This window comes from Trifolium pratense, linkage group LG4 (assembly GCF_020283565.1).
Source record: "Trifolium pratense cultivar HEN17-A07 linkage group LG4, ARS_RC_1.1, whole genome shotgun sequence".
NCBI classification, from domain to species: domain Eukaryota; kingdom Viridiplantae; phylum Streptophyta; class Magnoliopsida; order Fabales; family Fabaceae; genus Trifolium; species Trifolium pratense.
The window spans coordinates 20585643-20596794 of NC_060062.1; the positions used below are offsets into that span (position 1 = coordinate 20585643).

Sequence of the window (11152 nt, forward strand, 5' to 3'; positions counted from 1 at the left end):
GGATCGATGGAAGAAATGCTCCGAGTTGGAGGTCGAAATCCGAGCATGTAGATGACCGGTGATGCGAAAAAAGGAGAGGTACCTGCAAAAAAATGCTCTGATGAATGTATATAGAATAATGCATACCTTAGGAGGTGGTGAAGAGTTGTATATATAGGTCAATGGATGTGGCATTAGGCCGATGAATGTGACATTGAGCTTGGTTCAGCCCAAATTTCTGATCCGGAACAAAATCGTTCAAAAGAATTTGAGTTTGATTTGTAGTAAAAATAATTATGGGTCAAATTTTACTTACCTTATAACAAAGGCTTAGTCTAACATGCACAAGTGATACATATGGAGCATCGTGCACAAGTTAATGATATCATTATAATGAATATGAATTTTACAAAATTCATCGTTAGATTGATAGTTTATAGCATATAGATCATCAATATCAAATTTTAAAGAAATTGAAAATCATATGATATGCCATTGAGACTCGTCAAGATTAACGAATACAAAAAGTTCACAGTTGGATTGAAATTTTATACATTATAGTGATTTTAAACATATGAAATAATTTTCAATTCTTTAAAAGAAAAATTATGGATGATCTAGATATATTATAAACTTTCAAGCTAGTGTTTGTTAAAATGTTATTAATAGTTTTTGAACCACCCTGTGAAATATATGGGCTATTCGAGGACCATGGGTCTACTACTTTTGTTGTGTTTTCTTAAATTTAGGCTCAGCAATGGAACGTGGCTTTCCAGGTTCTTCAGGTTTGTAGGGTCCTTTCTAGTGACAATAGTTCTCACTACTCACTCGGGGAGTTTTTTGTATAAAGTGACAAAAGCTTAGAAACTCTGAAAAGTGAATCATAATTGAAGATATTGGATGATTTTGGATGAACTTAAAAATAAAATTGAATGAATTAAATGGTTGGAGTTTACTGATACAAGTGTTGTCCAGTCCAGTCTAAGACAATACGACAGAAGTAATCTTCCGATCCTGGCATCATCTGTGTGTGGGGTGGGAGTGCCATGGACGTACATCTTCAACAACGATCACATTCAAGAACCATTTCCAAATTCTAATGCATTATCATCATAATCATAATTGTTAGTTAAATGTTTATTTCAGTCCAAACAAAAGCATATTAAAATAATATTATAGTGTGACACAAATAATGATACTTGAATCGCTTAACTATTTCTTTAAAATTTAATCTCCAACTATGCCTAGGAAAAACCATTTCAATGGATCTATCTTCTTAGTTGTGTGACGGAGATACTTTAGTTTACCGATAATAAAATGTATTAAAATATAAAAGAAAGTATAAAATGAGGCTTCAACGCTACATTAAAAGAATTAAGTAATCGTGTACTTGGGGATTGTCATTAAGCTTATGCCCCCAATTTTTAATTTTTTTTTGGAGATATGCACCACCGGTGTTGTCACCTCAAATTTACCGTAGTCTACCTTTTGTGTCTTGTGTGAGCTATCATAGTTTTGTTCTTTATAAAAGATGTTTCGCTGAATTAGGTAATGTGAATGTTGTTTATTTTATACATTATTTTTACCTTCAATTTTTAAACAATGTGAGACTTTTCGATATATTGGAACATTAGCCCGAATTGCAACTAAGCGGGTGAAGGGTTTGTCAGCCATTGCGTGTTGTGTAAATTTTCGTTTCTCACGAACTTTTTTTTATATATAGGACCGAAGGGAGTAATTAGGATCGGTGAAAATGTTACAATTATACACCCTCTGGACATAAATATAAGAAAAAATAACAGTTTACGCGGTGTTTAAGAAATTTAGTTAAGTGTAGTTAATTTTATTGATTTAATGCAAAACATGAGTTAAGTTTACTATATTACCCTTTGAAAAGTGATTTATGCCTTGAAAATCACACAAACTTTTGAAAAGTAAAATGATTAAATAAGGATATATTAGGAATAGTAGTATTAATTAGTTTAAAAGTAGTTGATTTTTTCTTATATTTATGTCGAATGGAGTAGCATGTACCAGACAATGAGCCCTTGGTGCAGTTCTTGATTGGTTGGCCTTTTGGCCCGTCCGAAACAATTGGGTTACTCACAATATTAAAGGTGCGCGGAACACCCTAATTTCTCATGATTCATATGTGATTTGAGCGGATTTGGATTCCCTGCAGTCAAATAGTGACTGCAGGTAAATCTCAACCACTGAATTTATTTATGTCTTTTATTTATTTGATGAGTTTTAAATCTGGACCATTAAAGTGGGATGATTGTATGACTGCATGATTTCCAAAACTGCAGAGAATCCAGGTCCGATTTGAGCTACTTCTACAAGTCTTATTTGGAAATGGAAAAACAAAAATTACATGATGAGAAGTAATTATTTCTTAACTACTCAACATGCTATGTGATAAGAAAATTTAATTTTTGATAAATTGATTTTGTAAAATTAACTTTAATTGACCGTGAGTTGAACGAGAAATTATTATACATCTACGTAATAGTGAATATTAAACAATAAATTTGAGTTGAAAAATGATCTGTTTGAGTTAAAAGCTTCATGTCAAAATCAATTCAACAAACTCCAAAATCAAATTTGCCTCTTTCAAAAGTGGAATAAATAGTACAAAAAATAGTTAAATGTTAGATAGTAGCAGACAAATAGATCTGTATTTAATATCACATGTTCACGGTGGATCACTTGTGAAGATGATCCACTGTAGTATTAGTCTACGAATGGACATCCAAAAATAGTCTTAGAGCGATTATTGTGGGGTTCACTTTGGGGTGAAAATTTTTGTGGGGAGTTTTAGAAGGTTGGCCATTATTAGCTCAATCTTAATGATATTTGAAATCATGAAATGTTACATTGAAAGGTCGAATGAGCTGAAAACTAATATGTGTGCAAATATTTATAAGTAGGTCCAACATCTTTGTGAAGAGGTTGCTCAATAATGTAATGAAAGTTTCAACACAATCATTATACTACAAAATTTATAGCGAGCGCACACACAAAACACACTTTTGTCCTAAACCCTAAATCTCATTTGTTATTATGACAAAATATAAATTAATATGTAATAATCTTACTATGTCTAGTATTGGTTTTAAAATAAAATAATTGTTAATTAACTTTCTTAATTGTTACTATTAATTAAAATATTATTATTTTTTTGATTGATCTAATGATATAGAAACACACATTATTTTTTTAAAAAAAATTCCAAGAGAATCCATTCTCCTTTTATTTAAGGATAGTCATATCATAGATAGTGTAGATAAGATTGAAACTGCCATGAAGTGGAACATAAAAAACATAAGAAAAGACATGTTATAGCTTAACATAAACCAAAGGTTACACAAGTAGAAAAACTCCAAATCCCATTATGGTACTGTGATGTGACAGTAGCTAGCAGCTCCTGTAGGCTCTACTCTAGTTGGATGATCTTCTGGTATTGGGTTTGAGTAGCATTCGTCGGAGCTCCACAGGGTCAATTGTAGGGGTATAATTGATGGGCCGGTAGTATCCAGTTTCTGGGTCTGGGGCCCAAGCCGAGTAGGCCTCTGGGCCATCTCTAGACACAGGCTTCTCTTCGAGGCTTCCCAGCTTCCCACGAGCCTGGGAGGCTATACTACCCAATCCAAGTCTTGCTGAAACATCAGAAGCGGTTGCAAAACCTCGGCGATGAAGATGAAACAGAGGGAGAGATTGAGCAACAAGACGGTTGAGGGAGCGTGCCATAGTTTTATTTATTGGTAATTAATTAGTGTGTTGCTGCTGCGAAAGCTATTCTTTATGGATTTTTAGAATGCTTTTGCAGCAGCTGGCTACTATTGCTCTCTGCCCTTCATGTTAGGGTTTGTGAGGCCTTTTATAATGCACAGAACAGAACAAGATATAGAAGATTATTGTGGGTGGGATGGGAGTAGTTGCTTGTGTTTCTTGAAAGCTGTATGTAGAGGATAATAATATAATATTACTCTTGTCTATAAAGATGACTCATTTGGATAATATTTCTTATTCTTCAAGAGTCGGTTCATTCTGTAGAAATAAAAAAAAAATATATTGATGTTGAGTGTTTTTCATTTGTGTTTTATAAATGTGTGTAAAAAGTATGAACAAGCCAAGAAATAGAGATAAATATACATGTCAAATTTTAATATTAAAATAACATACATCCTTAAATAACATGGCCGGGAAAAATTAAATCATAAAGTTCAATACTTAGCTACAACACAAACTTGGAAAACTCTTAAATTTGGTGGAAGAAATATGGGTCTCAAATTTTATTTTATTTTTTTGACTTAAAATATGGGTCTCAATTATCTCACATATATATAACCTTGTTCTTATTGCATAGATCTCTAATGAGCAAGCCGTTTTAATTTGTGGAGTTCTCAATGAATTCTGCAATCATTCTGGTTAGAAAGTGAATCTCCACAAATCTAATTGAGGTTTTCTTTTCTAGAAATACAACTCAAACTCTTGCTAGTAGTTTGAGTGAAATTTTAGAAATTGAGAAGACGAGACTTTGGACGGTATCTTGGAGCGCCTATGTTGCATCAAAGGACCTTTAAACACTCCTTTCATTTTCTTATTGATAAAATGAGAAAAAAAAAATGAACAAGTTGAAAGATAATTAATTTCTCTTTACTTTCATATAGGTAATATTACTATTGGTCAATCATCTCTGTCAAAATATTTCTGGATATGTCATGTAAATTTGCGTTCTTCCAATGTCTATTTGTTTTAGACCTAGGCGAATGTGCAGGAATTTTATATGGAAGTTTACGGCTGATCAAACATAGATGTCTCACCTGGTTTCTTTAGACATGATTTACTTACCGAAAGAAGAACAAGGCTTGATTCAAAGACTTGTGAATCCTTAATCAGGATCATCTGTTAAAACTAGCCTTGCATTTAGTTACTAGTCCATTTAAGCTTTAGGTACAATGATGAAGGCCAGGTATAATTGTGGACCGAATTCCCTCTCTAATGTTCAATTGAGAAATAATTGTTCCAATATATGGAGGTCATTTGCAACATTTTACATATTTGATAATATATAATAACAGTTGAGATTTAGACAAACTTGAAGAATCAGTTGCACAATAAAAATAGAACTGCATTTCACAATAACATGTTGGTAAATTACGTTATACAAATACAAATAAAATACAACAAAAAAGTGCATCTTGTTCCCTTAACCAGGGTGCTGTTTATTTCTCTGCCAAATGTATATATAAATCTCATCCGATGATTAATGGTGTATATATCTAATTTGATCCAAAACAAGCCAGATAAGTTAATTTTTGTTGTTATACATATGTTTATTTTCGCTAACTTTGTTCTTTTAATTTTATTTTGGACCTCAGTTTTATTCTATACTGCAGCTGCACCTGATTTGTCCGCATTACTCTTTGTGTCACCAAATAATCTTACCCTGAAATCAGTGACCATTCGAGGAAGTCCCTCGCGAAGGGACACAGTTGGTTGCCAGCCAAGAAGCTCTTTTGCTTTGGAGATGTCTGGCTTTCTCATATGTGGATCATCCTCTGTGTTTGGTCTGAACTCTATCTTTGCATTTGGGTCTATTGTCTCTTGTACCACCTTCACAGATTAGCCAAGAGTATTTACTTATCGTTGCATAACCAAACACACATTAGAATGAGTGGCTAAGTGCAGAAAAATATAATACCTGAGCAAGTTCGAGCATGGTGAATTCACCAGGGTTGCCAAGATTGAAAGGCCCAACATGCTCACCTTCCATCAGCCGCATCAAACCTTCTACCTGTTATATGTACAGCTTCATCATCCATATGAAATATTTCCCATAGCTTTCTATATAGTACACTTAAATTATGGGTACTTTTCAAAATTAGAAGGATCGTGTTGACCCAAAAAAATTGAAAAATAGAAAGTGATTAATGGTTCAAATTTGTTCTTCACAATCCATCAGAGTCAACTGGTTCTTTTTACCAATCACTGTTTATGAGATCAATTAAAATCAAACCAGCCAAACACCAAATCTATTTCCAATTCAATGAATATTTGAACATGTAAGTAAGAATGTGCCATAAAAAAATATACCAAGTCTGAAACAAATTGAAAGCTTCTTGTCTGTTTTCCATCGCCATAAACAGTCAAAGGATCCTTTCTCAATGCCTGCATAAAGTTTAAAATTTATAATTATTAGTACTAGTTTATAATATACACTTCACCAAGCAATAATAAGTAACATAAATTTAAGAATTCATGGAAAAATATGGCAGAGGTTTACCTGAGCAACAAAGTTACTGACCACACGGCCATCATCAAGGCACATTCTTGGTCCATATGTGTTGAAGATTCGAGCAATCCTCACCTAACAATTATTAAATTGGAACTCTGTTAATATATCTCCATCCACAAACATTACTTCATATTCATAAATAATGTGAAAGTGAAATCAACCAACCTCAATGCCAGCTCCTCTATGGTAGTCCATAGCCAAAGTCTCAGCAACACGTTTTCCCTCATCGTAACAACTTCTTACACCTATACATAATTAAGACATGGCGGATTTTCCAAAATCAAGATGAGTCTCCTAGATTTTACAAAAAATATACAGTGATTCATCCTAATTTTGCTGTCAAACTAATACAAATACACACCAATGCAATTAATATTTGAAAGAGTGAAATGAAATAATCATTAGTATTACCAATTGGATTAACATTTCCCCAGTAAGTCTCAGCTTGAGGGTGTTGAAGTGGATCACCATATACCTCACTTGTGCTAGTCAACAAAAATCGTGCACCCACTCTCTTTGCCAATCCCAACATGTTCAATGTCCCCACCACATTCGTCTTGTGCAATCCACACCAAATAATCAGAATCAAGGATTCCAAAAAATTTCAATAAACATCATACATAAATCATGCATACAAACATACAATATGTATAATCTTCATAGCATATACAAGCGTGACCTATAAGCGCACATACACTCATCAGATTAGGTATCCCGACTATCACATTGATATCGATGTGTCACCATCATGTGTTGTGTTGTATTTGTGCTTCATAAGACACAACGCCACTGACACACTAACATATTGACATTGCTAATAATTTGAGAAAATATGTAATTATGTGTCGGTGTCAGACACCCGACACATTTTATCAGAAGTATCATGCTATATAACATATAATTTACTATTAAACATGCAAAAATAAATACGGAAGAAGGATATGATGGTCTTGACAGGATTGAATTTGTAATGAACAGGGGAAGCAGGGCAAGCCAAATGATAGATCTGATCAACTTCAAGAAGAATAGGTTCAACGACGTCGTGTCGAATCAGTTCAAAATTGGGATTACCAATATGATGTATAACATTCTCTTTTCTTCCAGTAAAGTAGTTATCAATCACGATCACATTGTCACCTCTTTCAATCAAACGGTCCACAAGGTGACTACCAACGAAACCAGCACCACCGGTAACCAATACTCTCTTCTGTCTCTTGCTTTTCAATCCAATTGCCAATGGAACTCTCGCTTTCCTCTCTTCTTCGCGTGATGTACCGTGATCCTCTAACAAAACTCGCCTAGTCGGAAGAGTTACCTCGGTTTCGATTACCGAAGAATCATGATGATTATGTTGAGAAGGTGAAATGGATCGAGATGGGAGAAAATGGAAGTAGAAAGTGGAAATTGCTATGCCAATGAGAAGAAACGTGGCTCGATTAAGCATGTTTCTCGATCTTGTAGGAGGAGAATTTTGACGAAACGATGGTGATGATGAATCTGTGATTTGATTCTCAGATCGATCTCTTGTTTGGTTTCTGTGAATTAATTCAGAAGTCATATTTCCTTTTTTTGTTGTTTTCTCTTCTTGTTATTTTTTGTTATATTACAGTTGCATTTGCATTTGCACAGAGTAGTATAGTGTGTTTTTGTGTTGGTGTTGTTTGATAGAATAGAATTAGAATGGAAGATAGAGAGGGAATTGATGTTGAATAGTGATGCATGAAAATTGGCTTTATAATCGTTCCAACGTGTGCGTAAATGGTGCATTCTCTCTACTTTACTTTATTTCTAAGTTTGAGGTTACTCATTTTTCTAATTTTGTTTAGATCAGTAATTCATTCCACAACTAATGAGATGCAAGATTTTTTTCCCAAAATATACCCATCTCCCTCTCTTATTTCCCGTAATACCCCCTCTCAATTTTTTTTCCCGTAATGCACCTCTGACACAAGACAAACTTGATAGCACCATTTGAAATGGCTACATGTACATGTGATAGCGCCATTTAGAATGGCTACATTGACTGAAATCTGCTTTTTACTGTGTCTCCTGTACCAGATGTCTCCTTGTCACATGTAGCCATTTGAAATGGCACCATTGACCAAGCATGTAGCCATTCAGAATGGCGCCATCTCCTTGTTGTTTTTTCCTGTCTCCTGCGCGTGGCTTGCATGCATGGGAGGAGGAGATTTGAAATTTTTTGTGTTTGAAATTTTTTTAATTTTTTCTACTATCTCATTCTATAAATACCACATCTCACACATTCATTTTTCACTCAACTAACTTCATTTTTCACTCAAACGATGTGGTTCATTTTCGTTTTCAACAAAGGAAAACATCAATTGCACTTCCAAATCACCTTTTAATTTGTACCAATATTTTGTTGTTGTAGCTTCGATAGAGTCACTTGTGATGTCCGTGCATGAATTTAAATAAGCCATATGCTGGATTTGTATATGTTCATTGTTTTTTAACAAGAACATTTCTTCAATCTTATTCTTTAAAGCTGCAACCGAACTCAATTTGCTAATCGGTAACTTAAAATGTTCTTGGCGGCCTTCAAATTTAACAGAAAAATTATGGCAATCATTGGACGAAGATGCCATTATTTATAAAATAAAGAGAGTGAATAAGATAATAAAATGAATAAGATGAAGTTAGTTGAGTGAAAAATGAATGTGTGAGATGTGGTATTTATAGAATGAGATAGTAGAAAAAATTAAAATAATTTCAAACACAAAAAATTTCAAATCTCCTCCTCCCATGCATGCAAGCCACGCGCAGGAGATTGAAAAAACAACAAGGAGATGGCGCCATTCTGAATGGCTACATGCTTGGTCAATGGTGCCATTTCAAATGGCTACATGTGACAAGGAGACATCTGGTACAGGAGACACAGTAAAAAGCAGATTCCAGTCAATGTAGCCATTCTAAATGGCGCTATCACATGTACATGTAGCCATTTCAAATGGTGCTATCAAGTTTGTCTTGTGTCAGAGGTGCATTACGGGAAAAAAATTTGAGAGGAGGGTATTACGGGAAATAAGAGAGGGAGAGGGGTATATTTTGGGAAAAAAATCGAGATGCAAGGGTGTCACATTCTCATTCTCATGTCTCGCTAACTATACTTATATTTTTTGTGTGCAAAAAAAATGTCTATAATAGATGGATCTCTCTCTCTATATATATAAAAATATCTAGTCCTATAGTACGCTTTTTTCAAGATGCAGCAATGGAATTGAAAAACCGTTTGGCATGTGTTGACCAATATTAGAGAGCAATTACGACTATTAGTTCAACAGACAAAAATGCCGATATTAGAGAGCAATTATGAGATGTCCCATAAGTCCTAGTTCAACCGGCAAAAATGCCGAAATTATTAGGCCGGACGTCGTGACCCAAATTCGAACCTGAAATCTCACAATTATATATAAGTTTAATTTCAGTGGGATACCACTTCATTATGATTTTACCTTTTTTTATCACATTTATTTTTAACTCTTTTTTTTAAAAAAATAATCTTGTAAAAAGATACTCATAACATTATATTTATAATCAAATCGTGAGTACATGTAAATAGATCAATATAAATATTGCATTATAAAAAAAATATCAATGCAAATATTCTCTATTAAAAAAGATCGAAATAAGTTGGAGCTAGCTGGGAATGGATCCTCTCTAGTGTGGTTTTCACCGGAGGAATTAATGTCTAGATCTTAGCCTTCCATTCTTTTTTTTTACGCTATAGTCAACTTGCAAAAAAATAAATAAAATATGTGGTCAGGATTTCACTGGATCCATTTTCCAATGGAAAGATCCTCTCCCGAGCTAGCTAGCTATTTATTAATATTTATATACTAATAAATTCGTGTACATTTTTTTTTCCATTATTTTTTGAGATTTTAGCATTTATGGGTTGGGGAAGTTTGGGAGAGTACATACCCGGGAAACCCTACTATTTGGGATACGTCCTATTCATTAATTAATTTAAATAATTTTTTTTAGCCATTAGGGGTGGGTTGGGAGAGTTTGGCAGAGGGCAAATCTCTATTAAAGAAAGTGTTTGACTAACAAATGATAATCTCTAATGGGGGAGGGTACAAGATCAATGGATATACTGGTATATTAGTCATCGTCATGCGAGATTATTGTTTTTAATGTGTTTATTTTAAAATATTGTTTAAGTAATTTGTTTTAAAAATTTACGATAAAATTGAAATAATTTTTGCATGATATGTTTAATTGTATTACAAGGTAGAGTGAAATGAACAATGTCCCATAAGTGTAGCTCAAATAGTAGCTATCAGGGACATTATTGGAGTGGCCGGGGTTCGAACCCCGGATTTCACACTTCTCCACATTTAAATGTGTGAGAGTCTAGCCACTAGGCTACTTGACAAAAAAAAAAAAAGTGAAATGAACAATATTCATTCGCTTTCTATTCTACACTATTATGATATTCTTTCTCTCATATTTATTTCTTAGATTGTATAGCAACTCAGTATCGTCTCTCTTGAAAAAGAATATAAACCCCACTTTTTTTTGGGTAAAATATATTTTTAGTCCATACTTTTATATTCAGTGGCGTCTCCGAGTTTTAGGGGCTCTGTGCAAAATATAAAAGTGGCCTTTTAATAATTTTTTTAAAAAATAAATAAAATTGTCGATTTTTTTTTTTAGATAATTTTTTTTTAAACCAAAAAGATGCTAGCTAAGTGCTAGGCATCCCAAAATATATAAATATATAATAACAAGTAGATATAAATGGAGGGGACTAGACCAAGACTCCATTTAAGAAACACAAAACCTGAAAACAGGTACGCCAAACTTGTTTTTTACATAACTATCCCTAATAAACATAGGTGCTTCATG

At 33.6% G+C, this 11152-nt stretch overlaps 2 protein-coding genes across 2 annotated transcripts; both read right to left on the bottom strand.

The window, feature by feature from the left end:
• Window positions 1-3420: 3420 nt before the first annotated feature.
• On the bottom strand, window positions 3421-3729 carry LOC123922255 (late embryogenesis abundant protein Lea5). Its single transcript, XM_045974989.1, has one exon. It carries the CDS (start codon window positions 3727-3729, stop codon window positions 3421-3423), a length of 309 nt encoding a protein of 102 aa, XP_045830945.1.
• Window positions 3730-5091: 1362 nt separating this feature from the next.
• Window positions 5092-8132, bottom strand: LOC123882104 (UDP-glucuronic acid decarboxylase 2-like). Its single transcript, XM_045930902.1, has 7 exons — window positions 7224-8132; window positions 6692-6839; window positions 6446-6525; window positions 6269-6352; window positions 6079-6153; window positions 5687-5779; window positions 5092-5598 (listed from the first exon to the last, which is right to left on the bottom strand). The coding sequence occupies exons 1-7, from the start codon at window positions 7836-7838 to the stop codon at window positions 5371-5373; spliced, it is 1323 nt and encodes a 440-aa protein (XP_045786858.1). The 5' UTR covers window positions 7839-8132; the 3' UTR covers window positions 5092-5370.
• Between the last annotated feature and the right edge of the window lie 3020 nt (window positions 8133-11152).

What these genes read in the sequence shown, in the direction of transcription:
- LOC123882104 (XM_045930902.1), bottom strand. Translation starts at nt 7,838, where the DNA reads ATGACTTCTGAATTAATTCACAGAAACCAAACAAGAGATCGATCTGAG. An exon ending in GGGAAATGTTAATCCAATTG is followed by an intron (nt 6,526 to 6,691) that starts GTAATACTAATG and finishes AATTATGTATAG; the next exon opens with GTGTAAGAAGTTGTTACGAT. An exon ending in ATAGAGGAGCTGGCATTGAG is followed by an intron (nt 6,353 to 6,445) that starts GTTGGTTGATTT and finishes AATAATTGTTAG; the next exon opens with GTGAGGATTGCTCGAATCTT.
- LOC123922255 (XM_045974989.1), bottom strand. Translation starts at nt 3,729, where the DNA reads ATGGCACGCTCCCTCAACCGTCTTGTTGCTCAATCTCTCCCTCTGTTT.